Source organism: Oncorhynchus gorbuscha, linkage group LG11 (assembly GCF_021184085.1).
Source record: "Oncorhynchus gorbuscha isolate QuinsamMale2020 ecotype Even-year linkage group LG11, OgorEven_v1.0, whole genome shotgun sequence".
NCBI lineage: Eukaryota > Metazoa > Chordata > Actinopteri > Salmoniformes > Salmonidae > Oncorhynchus > Oncorhynchus gorbuscha.
Window position 1 is genome coordinate 31225358 of NC_060183.1, and position 17537 is coordinate 31242894.

At 43.4% G+C, this 17537-nt stretch overlaps 1 protein-coding gene across 5 annotated transcripts in view; it reads left to right on the forward strand.

The window, feature by feature from the left end:
• The window catches only part of LOC124048513 (double C2-like domain-containing protein alpha), a 91633-nt gene that overhangs the window by 39571 nt on the left and 34525 nt on the right, over positions 1 to 17537 (forward strand). For 4 of the 5 annotated variants that reach the window (XM_046369377.1, XM_046369381.1, XM_046369380.1 and 1 more), the window contains exons 2-7: positions 1732 to 1791; positions 3555 to 3910; positions 4434 to 4513; positions 7520 to 7594; positions 7852 to 7961; positions 15116 to 15242. In XM_046369377.1, coding sequence (XP_046225333.1) covers positions 3559 to 3910; positions 4434 to 4513; positions 7520 to 7594; positions 7852 to 7961; positions 15116 to 15242 — 744 coding nt within the window. In that variant the 5' untranslated portion in view covers positions 1732 to 1791; positions 3555 to 3558. The remainder of the gene's footprint in view (positions 1 to 1731; positions 1792 to 3554; positions 3911 to 4433; positions 4514 to 7519; positions 7595 to 7851; positions 7962 to 15115; positions 15243 to 17537) is intronic. The other variant, XM_046369379.1, reaches the window with a different exon arrangement.

Genomic DNA, 17537 nt, shown 5'->3' on the forward strand with positions numbered 1-17537 from the left:
CTGACAGATAATATCTCTAACTTTGTAGACCATTTTGTGAAACTCTGGGCGATCTCCCTCCCCACGTATACTAGAGACTATTGATTTTATACATTTTTTTAAATCTGTGGATCATATACCTGAAAATTCTATTGTGTACTTTTGATGTTACCAGTCTATATACTAACAACCCCCATCAAGGCGGCCTAGGGTCCCTCAAGTTCTAACTCAATGAACGTCCCCCTAATGCTGTACCCAGCACCAATTGTACTGTGGACTTGGCTGAACTCGTACGTATGCACACATGACTGTAAGTCGCTTTGGATAAAAGCGTCTGCTAAATGGCATATATACATATATATACATATACTAACCTCCAACTATTTTATTTTCAGGGGAGACTTTTTCCTTCAGACCAAAGGGACAGCGATAGAGCACTATGGCTCCTAATTATGCTCTCCTATGTCTAGGAATGTTTGAAAAACAGGTGGTGCTGAATCCAGACCTTAACCCTTTTCTCCCCAATATTCTCCTAATTCTGAGATATTTGGATGACATTTGTGATCTATACAGGCGCCCAGGAAGAACTTTTGGAATTCCCAGATGCAGACCACATCGAATAAACAATAGTTTAATATCCCAACGGGCAGGCAATAGCCAGGTCAAGGCAGGCAGGGGTCAGTAAACCAGAGGTGGGGCAACAGTACTTGGCGGCAGGCAGACTCGGCGTCAGGAAGAGGTCGGTAATCCAGAGGTGGGCAACGGTACAGGTCGGCAGGCAGGCACAGGGGCAGGCAGAGTGGTCAGACAGGCGGGCTCAGAGTCAGGACAGGGTCAAAAGCAGGAAGGCGAGAAAAGAGAAACTGGAAAAAGCAGGAGCTGAGACACAAAACTCTGGTTGGCTTAAACAAACACGATGAACTGGCAACAGACTAGCAGAGAACACAGGTCTAAAAACACAGGGGATAATGGGGAAGATGGGCGACACCTGGAGGCGGGTGGAGACAATCACAAAGACAGGTGAAACAGATCAGGGTGTGACACTTACCTAAAGACTATGAATGAACACCTTCACTTCACCATTAACTATGACCAATCACAAATCAGTTTTCTTGATGTGATGGTTATTAAGGACGAACCCTCCCTCTATAGGAAACCTACGGACAGAAATACCCTCCTTAGAGGTAACAGCTTTCATCCACGTCCACTTTTTAAAAGTCTCCCTATAAGTCAATTCAGTCGTGTCAGAAGAATATGCAGCTCTGATGCTTCTTATCAGAAACAGACCACGGACCTCACACAAAGATTTAAGGAAAGGGGGTACAAAAGACAATTGGGTAAAACATGCCAATGATTGTTTTGAAGGTTTACCACAAAAGTAAAAGAAGAAGCAGACCATGTCCCATCATGCTTTACCCCAATACTCACCATTGGGGAAGACATTTAAGGACAGTATCAGGAAACACGGGTACATGATTGATTCTGACCCTCAATTGAAACCCATTTTTAAATATCCCCCACGCATGGGTTTTAAAAGACCCCCAATGTGAGAGATATTGTGGTTAAATCTGATTACCCACCAGAGAAAAGGGAAACGTTTTTGGACAAGGTTCTGGAGGGTAATTACAAATGTAATTTACCCACAGGACAAAGATTTAAGATCAAGGGCCTTTAAGATCAAGGGCCTGATTACCTGCATTTCCACCAATATTATTTACATGTTGAAATGTCCTTGTGGTCTGTCTTACATAGGGAAAACCAGTGGAAGCTTTAAGACACGGATCAGTGAGCACCGCAGCAATATACGGACAGGTGAGACAAAAATCTAGTTACTTCTCATTTTGTACAAGCTGGACATCCTATTAGCTCTCTGAGATAAATTGGAATAGAAATGGTCAAGATGTCACACAGAGGAGGGTACATTGAGAAGAAACTTCTTCAAAGGGAATCTTTCTGAATCTACAGGCTCAACACGCTGTCTCTTCTTGGCCTTAATGAGGAGTTTGACTTGGAACTGTTTCTATAGTTTCAATATGTCTAAATAGTTGTTTAAAAAAATCCAAATTGAATATTGCATGTATATTACTGTAAATATTGATCACATTCCCTGTGTATGATCATATATTTTGATACATTGAATGTTAATATTGTGAAAATATATTTTTTAAAGAATTTACCTCCTGTTTCAGGAAGTGATGTCACTGAGTACTGCCCCTATACATATATAGGACCTTCCACCCACACCGGGGATATGGATGCCTGATGAAGACCTAAGGGTCGAAACGTTGTTAATAAATTTCACCTGCGAGCATGAGCAGCAGTGTTTTCCATGAGTTTGCCTACAACTCCAGCTCCTGCGGAAAGTACCTGGGTGTGCGTATGTTCTTATTAAATACACTTTGGATGGTGTATCAATACACCCAGTCACTGCAAAGATACAGGCATCCTTCCTAACTCAGTTGCCGGAGAGGAAGGAAACTGCCCAGGGATTTCGCTGTGAGGCCAAAGGTGAAAACAGTTAAAGTTTAATGCCCGTGATAGGAAAAAACTGAGGATGGATCCACAACTTTGTAGTTACTCCACAATATTAACCTAATTGACTGAGTGAAAAGAAGGAAGCCTGTACAAATCACAATTATTCCACAACATGCATCCTGTTTGTAACAAGGCACGAAAGTAATACTACACATTGTTTTGCAAAACAATAAACATTTTGTCCTGAATAGAAAAAGTGTTATGTTTGGAGCAAATCCAATGCAACACATTACTGAGTACCACTCTCCATATTTTCAAGCATAGTGGTGGCTGCATCATGTTATGGGTATGCTTGTAATCGTTTTTCAGGATAAAAAAGAAACGGAATGGATTTGAGCACGGGCAAAATCCTAGAGGAAAATCTGGTTCCGTCTGCTTTCCACCAGACACTGGAAGATTAGTTCACCTTTCAGCAGGACAATAACCTGAAACACAAGGCCAAATCAACACTGGAGTTGCTTACCAAGAAGACAGTGGTTGTTCCTGAGTGACCAAGTTACAGTTTTGACCTAAATCTGCTTGAAATCTATGGCAAGACCTGAAAATGGTTGTCTAGCATTGATCAACAACCAAATTTGGCAGAGCTTGAATAATTTTGAAAAGAATAATGAGCAAATGTTGCGCAATCCAGGTGTAGAAATCGCTAAGACTCACTGCTGTAATCACCGCCAAAAGTGTATTGACTCATGAATGCGTATCTAACATGAATACTTATCTAATGAATATATACTGTATGTGTTTTATTTTTCATATATTTTTTTACAAATGTTAATGTTAGTATTTTGTGTAGATCGTTGACAAAAAATTACAATTAAATCCATTTTAATCCCACTTTGTAACACAACAAAATGTGGAAACTTACACTGAATCGCTTGATACCTACAACCCCGGGACTGAGTTGGAAAACACAAAGTGGTTAGATGGAAAAAAGGATCAGATGTCATCAAAGACTAAGTACCACAACTGAATATATCCTCAAGGTCAATATCATGATTTGTGTCTATTCCCTGACTATAACAACTGTTTCTTTCCCCCTCCAGCCCTATGACTGTGCGAAAGGGAAACAAGCGCCTGACCATCTCCATCCAGGAACACATGGCCATTGACGTCTGTCCCGGGCCAATCCGCCCCATACGACAGATCTCTGCCTACTTTCCCCGCCTCTCGCCCACTTCCTCCATCTCTGAGTTGAATCCAGCCAATCCATCTGGGTTTCCTGCCACGCTCAGCCCCAGCAGCGGAGGAGGGGCAGTAGGGGGAGGAGGAGGGGGCGGCGGCGGCCTGTTGTCCCCACTGTTGGCGGGGGCAATGGGAGACGGCGGAGGGGGCACGTTGTCGGCCATGGGTAGCATGGACACATCAATCGAGATTGACAGCTGTGACAGCGATGACAGCAGTGAGTGGAAGGGTTATGGAGTGGAGTATCAGAGTGGAGCAACAGGGTAGAGTAATGCAGTACATACCCAGGGTGGAGTAAGTGGGTCGCACAGGGTGGAGTAAGTGGGTGTAGAAACACAGTGGAGTAACAGAGTGGAGTAAGAGGGTAGAGTAATTGAGTGGAGTAATGGGGTGGACTAACAGGGTGATGTAACAGAGGGGAATAACAGAGGGAAGTAATAGGGTAAAGAAATAGAGTGGAACAACGGGGTGGAGTAACATGATGGAGTTAACAGGGCGAAATTACAGAGTGGAGTAACAGAGTGGAGTAACAGAGTGAAGTGACAGAATAGAGTAACACGGATGGAGTAACATGGTGGCGTAACGGAGTAACAAGGATAAAGTATCAGGGTGTACAAAAAAATGAAGTAACGTGGTTGAGTAATGAAGTGAAGTAATGGGGTGGAGACCAGAACCATAACATAGATTTGTGGGATAAAGGAATCATACATTAAAGTTGTATTTCTGTTACTGTCTTTCAGCCGCCTTGGGGACATTGGAGTTTGACCTGCTGTATGAGCGAGCCACCAGCTCCTTACACTGCACTGTAATCAAAGCCAAGGTAGCTACACTCAAACCCAGAGTCTCAGAGAAACTGTTCTCTCCAAGCATCTCTCTCTATCCTCCACCTGCCACTAGTGGTGGAAAAAGTACCCAATTGTCATACTTGAGTAAAAGTAAAGATACCTTAATAGAAAATGACTCAAGTAAATTGAAAGTCACCCAGTAAAATACTACTTGAGTAAAAGTCTAAAACTATTTGGTTTTAAATATACTTACTGTAAGTATCAAAAGTAAATGTAATTGCTAAAATATACTTAAGTATCAAAAGTAAAAGCATAATCATTTCTAATTCCTTATATAAAGCAAACCAGATGGCATTATTTACAAAATAATAATAATAATTTACGGATAGCCAGGGACACATTGGCGGACTCACTGTTTAGTGAGTCCACCAGATCAAAGGCAGAGGGATGACCAGGGACGTTCTCTGTTTAGTGAGTTCACCAGATCAAAGGCAGAGGGATGACCAGGGACGTTCTCTGTTTAGTGAGTCCACCAGATCAAAGGCAGAGGGATGACCAGGGATGTTCTCTGTTTAGTGAGTCCACCAGATCAGAGGCGGTAGGGATGACCGGGGACGTTCTCTGTTTAGTGAGTCCACCAGATCAAAGGCAGAGGGATGACCAGGGACGTTCCCTGTTTAGTGAGTCCACCAGATCAAAGGCAGAGGGATGACCAGGGACGTTCTCTGTTTAGTGAGTCCACCAGATCAAAGGCAGAGGGATGACCAGGGATGTTCTCTGTTTAGTGAGTCCACCAGATCAGAGGCGGTAGGGATGACCAGGGACGTTCTCTGTTTAGTGAGTCCACCAGATCAAAGGCAGAGGGATGACCAGGGACGTTCTCTGTTTAGTGAGTCCACCAGATCAGAGGCGGTAGGGATGACCAGGGACGTTCTCTGTTTAGTGAGTCCACCAGATCAGAGGCGGTAGGGATGACCAGGGACGTTCTCTGTTTAGTGAGTTCACCAGATCAGAGGCAGTAGGGATGACCAGGGACGTTCTCTGTTTAGTGAGTCCACCAGATCAGAGGCAGTAGGGATGACCAGGGACGTTCTCTATTTAGTGAGTCCACCAGATCAGAGGCAGTAGGGATGACCAGGGACGTTCTCTTGGTATGTGCTTGAATTGGACCATTTTCCTGTTAAGAATTCAAAATGTAATGAGTAATTTTAGGAGTCAGGGAAAATGTTTGGTGTAAAAAGTACATACTTTTCTTTAGGAATGTTGTGAAGTAATATTAAAAGTTGTCAAAAATATAAATAGAAAAGTAAAGTACAGGTACCTCAAAAAACGACTTGACTATTACATTAAAGTATTTTAAAATTTACTTTACACCATTGCCTGCCACCCTCTTTTCTACCCTCAGCATGGAGCTCCTTTTCTACCCCCCAACCCACCTCTTGTTTCAAAACACAACACACCACCCCACTCCTCTCTCTCCACAGTATACCTGCCCAGTGTTGGGCAGATTACTAGAAAAATGTAGTCTGTTACTGATAACAGTTACATGACAATGAAGTTATCAGTAATATAATCCTTTGGATTACTCAAAATGAGTAACGTAATCTGAATACTTTTGGATTACGTTCACTTCTATCACCCCGACATATTTAAAAATGTTTTAAAAGTTTGTACTGTAGCATTATTTAATTTTAAAATATGACTATTTCCAAATTGGGGACTTGTGTGAGAGCATGACGTCCTATAATTCACTAATTTACCGCCTGGTGATGGCCAGCCAAAACTCCAACATTTCAAAGAGCTTGTTCACTAAAAGCACGTTGTAATCCTTTTCAAAATGTCACAGTATTATTCCAACCTCATATCGTGGAAATATATATAAACACAGGTAAATCAAGTTTTTGAATGCACCGGGCCTTTAATCTAACATGTCCAAGCAGGAATGCATGATTCCGGGTATTTTTGTTTGAAAATTTAAACAGCGATTGCCATGAATGTTGGGTTTGACAATATTAGGCAATTGGTGCTACGATTTTATTATCGAAACAGGGAAACGCCAGCCTAATATTTAGGCGACTAATAGTTAGCCGTGTAATTGATATCAGTAAATGTAATGAATAGGCCTATGCACTCACTCACCTTGAATGGCTGACGTGAGTACCCTTTGGTCAATAAGGAGTTGATAAATAACTTTCTGACCAAAAGAAAGCTGGGACCCTCTTTTACAGTAACAATAGTTGTTTGCTTTCAAGACATTGCGCAATAAATGAATTGCAAGAAAAACAATCACGACAAAAATTATCCCGCAATGGAGCACACAAAGGAGAGAGAGAGAGAGAGAGAGAGAGAGAGAGAGAGAGAGAGAGAGAGAGAGAGAGAGAGAGAGAGAGAGAGAGAGAGAGAGAGAGAGAGAGAGAGAGAGAGAGAGAGAGAGAGAGAGAGAGAGAAAGTGGACTGCGACAAAGCAGTCTGATTGACCAGAAGGCCAGGTGTAAATGTTATGGAAGTCTTGCCTATTCATTCAACCAGTTTGAATACAAAAGAAGCCATCCACCATTGATGGGCAATCAGCAGAACACTATGATATTTGAGAGCATGTTAGAATCTTGAGGGTACTCTAAATGACAGCAACGCTGACAAAGTTTTATCAATTTTCCCTCTTGATACTAAGTAATCCCAAATGTAATCAGCTGTTTTTAAGAATGTAACTGTAATCAGATTTTTTTTGTTGTATTTACGCTGATTACAGTTACTTGACATTTGCATTCGGATTACGTAATCCCCGTTACATGTAATCCTGTACTACCCTGTCCCCTCCCCCTCTACCATTATTATCCTCTACTACAGTAAGATAGATGTTTGGTGAGGTTTCATAATGAATTGTTCATATTCCCACCCGTGTAGGGCTTCGACTGTGCACAATCGATGTTGTCAGTTGGACTTGATATTCTCTCTCTCATCCCCACCACATGCTCTACCCCCCCTCATTCTCCCTCTCGCTATCCTCTTTTTTTCTTTCCCCATCCCCCTCTACCTCCAAGGGTCTGAAGCCGATGGATTTCAATGGCCTGGCCGATCCTTACGTCAAGCTGCACCTGCTCCCGGGAGCCTGCAAGGTCCACTGTTGTTATTAGCACACATTGCATACAGTGTGTTGATATAGCCTTATCATCCAACGTCACATTTATTTTGCACCTATTAAGAGTTTTTACACATAATCGTTGTCGGAGTAGGGAAATCCCTTGCCACTGGTTATTTATTATTGACACGGTTATCCTGTACCATGAAATGTTTCCCAAATAGGTTGGCACTTTGCCCATTAGGGCCAATGTGGGTTTTAACCCTGCTTTGTTGTGATCTTCAACACTCCCAGGCGAACAAACTGAAGACCAAGATCGTGCACAACACCCTGAACCCTGTGTGGAATGAAAGACTCACCTACCTGGGCATCACAGAGGAGGACATGTACAGAAAGACACTCAGGTAAGTGTTATACTTGGGCAGGGTTGAAAAGTAGATTTAAGTTGTCCAACGGACTAGGTATCCCCTTTCCCTATTCATTCAATAGGATCTCTGTGGACCTCGTCGTAAAGATTTGTCATTTCACTTAGAAAGTGTTTTACCTAATATTGTGGCATAAACACAGCCAGTCATGATGTTTTCATCTGATTGTCAAACAATCACTTCAAAGGGCTCCTTTGCTATACTACCTACGCACATTCATCCACTCGTGACATATTTCCAGTGGTGATTGGAAAGAGACATCTGATGCTGCTGGAGGACGGTCATGACCTGGAATATGTCATTTTAATGCAATTGGCCTAAGAGCATTTTTGACCTCTATTGGATGTAGAAACTAAGTGACTTGTTAGAATTAATTCTGAAAAGAATATTGTCACATTATTTTAGATTGATTCCCGAGTGGGGCAGTGATCTAAGGATCTAAGGCACTGCATCTCAGTGCTAGATGCGTTATTACAGACACCCTGGTACGAATCCAGACTGTATCACAACCGACCTTGATTAGGAGTCCCATAGGGCGGCACACAATTGACCCAGCGTCGTCCGGGTTTGGCCGGTGTAGGCCGTCATTGTAAATAAGAATTAGTTCTTAACTGACTTGCCTAGTTAAATAAAGATTAAATAAAAAAATTAAAAATACTTGAAACTGTCTGTCTGTCTGTCTGTCTGTCTGTCTGTCTGTCTGTCTGTCTGTCTGTCTGTCTGTCTGTCTGTCTGTCTGTCTGTCTGTCTGTCTGTCTGTCTGTCTGTCTGTCTGTCTGTCTGTCTGTCTGTCTGTCTGTCTGTCTGTCTGTCTGTCTGTCTGTCTGTCTGTGTCTGTCTGTCTGTCTGTCTCTGTGTCTGTCTGTCTGTCTGTCTGTCTGTCTGTCTCTGTCTGTCTGTCTGTCTGTCTGTCTGTCTGTCTGTCTGTCTGTCTGTCTGTCTGTCTGTCTGTCTGTCTGTCTGTCTGTCTGTCTGTCTGTCTGTCTGTCTGTCTGTCTGTCTGTCTGTCTGTCTGTCTGTCTGTCTGTCTGTCTGTCTGTCTGTCTGTCTGTCTGTCTGTCTGTCTGTCTGTCTGTCTGTCTGTCTGTCTGTCTGTCTGTCTGTCTGTCTGTCTGTCTGTCTGCCCTGTGACAGTCATCTTTTCCCATTGAAAAAATCATGAACCATTTGACACCTACATTTTCCCACTGAATGCAATGTATTGACAAAGACAATATATTGTCATGTTTTCTTTTTTCCAAAACAGGCTGTAACAATAAATAATGCTTTAATAGGCTACAGTTTTCTTGACCTATTGTGATAGGCTCATGTTTTACCGTTACGGTGTTCCCCCACTATTTATTTTGCTGGGACGTCGTACTCGACGCACCGCCTTACGTTCACCGCTGTACTCTTGGTTCCCTTTCTATTTCTGTCCTCTTTGCTTCTCTCTCTCACTCTCTCACTCTCTCACACAGACAGACAGACAGACAGACAGACAGACAGACAGACAGACAGACAGACAGACAGACAGACAGACAGACAGACAGACAGACAGACAGACAGACAGACAGACAGACAGACAGACAGACAGACAGACAGACAAACAAACAAACAAACAAACAAACAAACAAACACACTTTCTTTTTCATTTCTCAGTGTCTGTATAACTCTCATCTGCATGTTTTGTCAACCCCTTTTCTGTCTTCCCCTCCTCTCTTTCTCTCCCTTCCCTCCCTCTCCCTCACCGCATCCTTCACTATCACTCACTCCCTCTCTCTCTCTCTCTCTCTCTGTCCCCTCCATCTCTCGCCCTCCCTCCCTTTCCTGCTCCTCCCTCCCTATCTCCCTATCTCCATATCTCCCTCTCTCCCTCACTCCCTTCCGCCTTCCCTCTCTCTCTTCAGCTGCAGTGACAGATTGAGGTCGGAGTCATCACCAGGGGGTATTTAAGTTCATTGACCCCTCCCCCAGAAGTGACGAAAGCCTCAGATTGTTCGTCTTGGTGACTTCAAGCCGCACGTGGGAGACGCAGTTGTATAGAATAGACTATCAATCTCCTGCGGGAAATTAGATTGTCACCAGCATGAGAGAAAATGTCTGCATCGAAAAATAGTGCCCTATGTAGGGAATAGGGTGCCATTTTGGCACTGTAATAAATCATATATATATATAAACGCCCCTTTTCCAGGACCGTGTCTTTCAAAGATAATGCGTAAAAATCAAAATAACTTCACAGATCTTCATTGCAAAGGGTTTAAACACTGTTTCCCATGCTTGTTTAATGAACCATAAACAATTAATGAACATATACCTGTGGAACTGTCGTTAAGACACTAACAGCTTACAGACGGTAGGTAATTAAAGTCACAGTTGCGAAAACTTAGGACACTAAAGGCCTTTCTACTGACTCTGAACAACACCAAAAGACAGATGCCCAGGGTCCCTGCTCATCTGCATGAACGTGCCTTAGATATGCTGCAAGGAGGCATGAGGACTGCAGATGTGGCCAGGGCAATAAATTGCAATGTCCGTACTGTGAGACACCTAAGACAGCACTACAGGGAGACAGGACAGACAGTTGATCGTCCTCGCAGTGGTAGACCACGTGTAACAACACCTGCACAGGATCGGTACATCCGAACATCACACCTGGACTTGTAGGCCTGTTGTAAGGCAGGTCCTTACCAGACATCACCGGCAGCAACATCACCTATGGGCACAAACCCACCGTCGCTGGACCAGACAGGACTGCCAAAAAGTGCTCTTCACTGACGAGTTGCGGTTATGTCTCACCAGAAGTTATGGTCGGATTTGCGTTTATCATCGAAGGAGTGAGCGTTACACCGAGGCCTGTAGTCTGGAGCGGGATCGATTTGGAGGTGGAGGGTCCGTCATGGTCTGGGGCGATGTGTCACAGCATCATCGGACTGAGCTTGTAACGCTGTGCGTTACAGGGAAGAAATCCTCCTTCCTCATGTGGTACCCTTCCTACAGGCTATATAATAGTAATTATATACATCACAGAAGACTGAAATGTATTTTGAAAAACATAATTCCACTTTGACATTATGGGGTATTGTGTGTATACCAGTGACAAAAAAATCGCTAATTAATCAATTTTACAAAGCAAAATGTGGAAAAAGTCAAGAGGTGTGAATACTTTCTGAAGGCATTGTATAGAGATGAATGAGATATATTGATGCATGGACATTATGGAGTTGGTCCTCCTTTTTCTGTTATAACAGCCTCCACTATTCTGGGAAGGTTTTCCACTCGATGTTGGAACATGGCTGCTGGCACTTGTTTTCATTCAGCCACAAGAACATTAGTGAGGTCGGCCACTGATGTTGGGAGATTAGGCCTGGCTCACAGTCGACGTTCCAATTCACCCCAAAGGTGTTCAATGGGGTTGAGGTCAGGGCTCTGTACAGGCCAGTCAAGTTCTTCCACACCAATCTTAACAAACCATTTCTGTATGGAGCTCGCTTTGTGCACGGGGGCATTGTAATGCTGAAACAGGAAAGGGCCTTCCCTAAACTGTTGCCACAAAGTTGGAAGCACAGAATCAACTAGAAAGTCATTGTATGCTGTACCGTTGTATGGTCATTCTACTGACAATGTTTCTCTATGGAGATTGCATGCTTGTTTGCTCGATTTTATATACGTCGGCAACGGGTGTGGCTGAAATTGCTGAATCCACTAATTTGAAGGGCTGTCCACATACCTTTGTATAAATAGTGTACGCTAATTTGCATGTTTGGTTTGGATTGGCATATTTCACTGATTGAAGCATCTTCATTTAAATAAATGATTTCACTGATTGAAGCTTCGGTTTGTGCCACTCTCCCAGTGCGAGGATTAAATTCAAACAGCCTTTTATCACCGCTACAGACATTGTGTTCGCCAAGGAGCTGAAAATGTCAGCCACCATCACGGTAATAGGAAATTGATCATGTATTCTGTGGGCAATAGAGTGTCGCTCCCTTCCTCCCCACTCCATTTTTGTCTGCTTCTCTCTCGCTGTCTCACTGACTCCCTATCTGCCTCCCCGCTATCTATCTCTCTTTCCCTGCCTCCTCTCTCTCTCTGTGTCTCTGTCTGGGTCTCTCTGTCTCTATGTGTTTGTTTCGCTGGTTTTCTTCTAGAGGACGTGAAGTAAAAGTTGCTTGTGTTCTGAAGGCTAATAAGACAATACAGTGTAAATTATCTCTGAAGCCTTCAACAGCTATCGAGTGGTTTCCCCGGGCAACTGGCCTCTCGCACCTGACCTCACATAAGCAAAGTCCTAAATGGTACCCTATTCCCTACATAGTGCACTACTTTTGACGAGAGCTAAATGGGCCCTAGTCAAAAGTAGTGCATTATATAGGGAATATGGTGCCATTTGGGACACAACCATATTTGTAGAGTACAACCTTCCTAGTTCCAGGCCAGCAATTTGGCCATCTTGGTCCCTTGATTAAGGATTTAGTTAAAACCTGTTAAGACTCTAGGGGCAGTATTTCATTTTTGGATAAAAAGACATGCCCGTTTTAAGCGCAATATTTTGTCACGAAAAGATGCTCGACTATGCTTGGAATTGATAGTTTTGGAAAGAAGACACTCTGACGTTTCCAGAACTGTAAAGATTTTCACTGTGAGTGCCATAGAACAGAATCTACAGGCAAAACCAAGATGTTTGAGTGACCAGGAAATCAACAGGATTTCTGGAGGCACGTTTTCCATGATCTCCTTATATGGCTGTGTATGCGACAGGAATGAACGGACACTTCCTATCGTTTCCCCCAGGTGTCTGCAGCATTGTGACGTATTTGTAGGCATATCATTGGAAGATTGACCATAAGAGCCTACAATTACCAAGTGTCCCGCACGGTGTCTGCGTGGAAATTGGTGCGCAAAAGTCAGGTACCAGTATTTTTCCATCCGAATCAGAGAAGAATGCACGCTTCCAGGAAGGGATTTCAATGAAGAGATATATGACAAAACACCTTGAGGATTGATTCAAACAACGTTTTCCATGTTTCAGTCGATATTATGGAGTTAATTCGGAAAAAGTTTGACGTTTAGGTGACTGAATTTTCGGTTAGTTTCGGTAGCCAAATGCATAGTAACAAAACGGAACGTTGTGTCCTACACAAGCATCTTTCAGGAAAAACTGGACATCTGCTATGTAACTGAGAGTCTCCTCATTGAAACATCTGAAGTTCTTCAAAGGTAAATTATTTTATTTGATCCCTTTGCTGGTTTTTGTGAATGTTGCGTGCTAAATGCTAACGCTAAATGCTAAGCTAGCTATCACCACTCTTACACAAATTATTGATTTTCTCTGGTTCTAAAGCATATTTTGAAAATCTGAGACGACAGGATTGTTAAGAAAAGGATAAGCTTGAGGATAGGCATATTTATTTCATTTAATTTGCAATTTTCAGAAATCGCTAATTTTGCGTTATGGTAATGAGCTTGAGGTTGTAGTCACGATCCCGGATCCGGGATGGGGCGGACTAAGAGGTTTAAAGAGGAAAATCAGGCGATCGGGTCGGTGGACTAACAGGCAGCACATTCTATCATACACTCTCTCTTACACACACACACACACACACACACACACACACACACACACACACACACACACACACACACACACACACACACACACACACACACACACACACACACACACACACACACACACACACACACACACACACACACACACACACACACACACACACACACATTCACAAATGCCTGTGCATACAAAACAGAAGGTAACACTTTATTTTGGAGATGGCAGTAACATTTCAACTATCTACTAACCCTGACTCTAACCCTAACCTTAACCCTTACTCTAACCCTAACTTTAACCCTTACTCTAACCCTAACCTTAACCCTTACTCTAACCCTTATTCTAATCCTAACCATAACCTTAGCAAGCAGCTGCTTATCAACAGTAGTTTGTTGATACTATGACCATCTGTACAGATGGACTATCCATATTATCCAAACAGTGTCTCTCTCTCATTTTCCTTTCTCACCCACATCTTTCCCTCACTTTCATCACCTTCCACGCTCTGCCTTGATTTCACATGCACACCCTCTATCTCTCCCACCCTCTTCTTTCTCCATGTGTGTTTCTGTCTAATTTAGGGGACATAGTGGCAGGATATGAAAACAACTGCAGAGCCCATAAATATGGATTAGATTAGCCTAGCATACTGCACTTTCACTCTCTGAAATCAGACCACTGCGCCTCTCGGGAGCAGAATTATGATACAGTTGTAATGCATTTTAAGACTTGTCATGAGCATATAAGCTTCATAATGTCTTATCATGATGACTAATGACCAAATACCAACCTTTTGAGTCAGTTGAAATGTGGATACATAGAGACACATAACACATTGCAAACCTTTATAATAAGACATTATAAAGGCTGATGCATGTTTATAACGAGTTAAAAAGCATTATACCTGCAGGTGTAACAGATGTGGATTTGTGAATCTCACTCCTCCTCCTCAGCCTGAAAACTTGCGACTGGTTAAAATGTATCAGGACAGAGATCACGTGTCTGCAAGGCAAATGTCCCAGGTTCTAGTCTTGGTGTGAGCTAGAGCGGAAGGAATTGGTACAGCTACGCGATGCACAATGACGTCTGCTACACAGGCTGTTTCTTTCTAATTCAGTGCATGTCAGTCCTGTCAATGGTTAGTCATCATAATTGAGTTAAGTTAATCATGACCAACTTTGTTAAATGTTCATGTCTACTTGTATGCTCTCTCTCTCTCTCTCTCTCTCTCTCTCTCTCTCTCTCTCTCTCTCTCTCTCTCTCTCTCTCTCTCTCTCTCTCTCTCTCTCTCTCTCTCTCTTTGTCTCTGTGCCCTATTCCTCCCCCCTATACCTAGGGCTCTATTAAATCTGCATCGCGGAAGTTTAGCTTTCTGGGTAAATGTAATTTAAAGGCAATGTTACTGCTTTAGTGGAGACTGTATTCACGGTAAACGCTGCATGTCTGCTCAACTGGAAATTACAGATTGAACAGAGCCCTTAGTCATGACTGAGTTAGACACAAGTGACCAAGTCTGCTTGACTTGTGTGTGTTCTTTCTCTCTCTCTCCCTCTCTCCTTCTGTCTCTCCTCCATCCATCCGTCAGGGTGTCTGTGTGTGACGAGGACAAGCTGACGCATAACGAGTTCATCGGAGAGTCGCGGGTGGCCCTGCGCCGCGTGAAGCCTGACCAAACCAAACGCTTCAACATTTGTCTGGAACACCCACCGCCCGTGAGAAAGAGGGAGAGAGGGGGGGTGGAGTTCACTTCATTGGACTTTTTCAGGAATTTCTCTCACATCATAAGTTGTTCTTGAGTCATCTCTTCCCCACCCCGTGCCAAACAAAACCAGACAGAAACCGAAGTCAAAATGTTAGATCCAAACCAACAGCGATGAGAGGATAGATAAAGGCAGATTACAATAAAAAGGGATAAGGGAGTGAACGGTATTCATAATAAGGGTTACAAGAAGAAAATCAGACCACACTGAAATTAAAATGGATGGCCCCCTCTTCAGCAAAATATATTTGACCTAAACCCTCCCTGAACGTTTGGAAATAAAACCCTTTGCTAAACACAAAATAACAAAACAAAGTGGATAGCCGAGTAAATGTCTACCCTTTACCCTCACTTCTTCAACAGACCAGAGTGTTAGATATGCATCCTGTAAGTATTACATGGCAATGCAGGAATTGTGATAGTGCCCAGGGCTGTGGGCCAGAAGGTTGTGGGTTCGCAGACCACTGTAGACAAGAGTTGGGGTGGCCTCCCAAGTGGCACAGTGGTCTAAGGCACTGCATCGTAGGGCTAGCTGTGCCACTAGAGATTCTGGGTTCGAGTCCAGGCTCTGTTGCAACTGGCCACAACCGGTAGACCCATGGGGCGGAACAAAACTGTCCGGGTCAGGGAGGTTTTGGCCGGCAGGCATGTCCTTGTCCCATCACACACTAGCGACTCTTATGGCAGGCCGGGCGCAGTGCACCCTGACACGGTCACCAGGTGTACAGTGTTTCCTCTGACACATCGGTGCGTCTGGGTTAAGTGGGTATTGTGTAAGAAGCAGTGCAGCTTGGTTGGGTTGTGTTTTGGAGGATGCGTGGCTCTTTGCCTCTCCCGAGTCCGTACGGGAGTTGCAGCGATGAGACAAGACTGGACACCACGAAATTGGGGAGAAAAAGTCGTAAAAGTCGTACTATAAAGACCTCCTTTATAGTAAAAGTATTGCATGACTCTATCATCATATTTGCTGGTCTGAGAATTTTTTTTTTATAAACCTTTCATGCAATTCTAAATCATTTTGTCAATTCTAAATCACAAATTGTCACGAACCGGCTCGAAGTTTGTAACAAAAAGGGAGACAACGTTGAGATCAGAAATAACAAAATATATTTATTAACTGAAGTAAACGAAATACAATTAACAATGGTGTGTGTATTCAGTAATCAGTAGTGTAAGTGAGTGGTTGCGTGCATAAATGTGATAATGAGAGATGAAGGTGCCAACGCAAACAAAAATTCCACAACCAAAATGTATCAGTGACTGCACGGAGAGAGTCTCCCCAGTGAATGGGGAAGAGGTGTATTTATCCCGGGACACACCTGAGCCCAGGTGTGTCCCATTTTGCTGACGACCCTCCCAGCGCCGCCCACCGACATCCTATTAAGGAAAACAAAGAGCAAAGAATTCGTCAGACAGTGGGAGGGTCGTCACAATATAAGCAGAATGTTTTTTAATACCACACAAATTATCAGGTGTGACGGTAAGACAGTGATGCTGACAATGTCAAATGAACAATGGTTTAATAATCCAACAAGGGCAGACAATAGACAGGTCAAGGCAGGCAAGGGTCAGTAAACCAGAGGTGGGGCAACGGTTCCCGGACAGCAGGCATGCAGAGATCAATAATCGAGGTGGGGCAAATGTACAGATCGGCAGGCAGGCTCATGGTCAGGGACAGGCAGAGTGGTCAGACAGGCAACGGTCAAAACCAGGAGGGTGAGAAAAAGAGAGAGACTGGGAAAAGCAGGAGTTGAGACACAAAAACGCTGGTTGACTTGAGTAACAAGACAAACTGGCAACAGACAAACACAGGTATAAATACACAGGGGATAATGGGGAAGGTGGGAAACACCTGGAGGGGGTGGAGACAATTACAAAGACAGGTGAAACAGATCAGGGTGTGACAAATTATGGAAATTACAGGCTAAGAATAGACAGAGGCCGATGTGTTCATATCATAATATTCCAATGCCAAATCAGTGTGTCTTGTTTGCAACTAAATTGCCCCTGTTTGCAAATAATTCAATCTGAAACTATAAGGGCACAAGAAGAGACCCAGATGCAGACGCAGGAGGCAGATGCTTAGAGTCTTAGTTGTTTATTTATATCCAAAATGAGTAGGCAAGAGAATGGTCGTGGACAGGCAAAAGGTCCAAGAGGTACAGAGTGGCAGAAAGGCTTGATGGCAGAAGGGTCAGGCAGGTCCAGAAAAAACAGGCATTACATCCAAGCAAAGTAAATGTTTTTG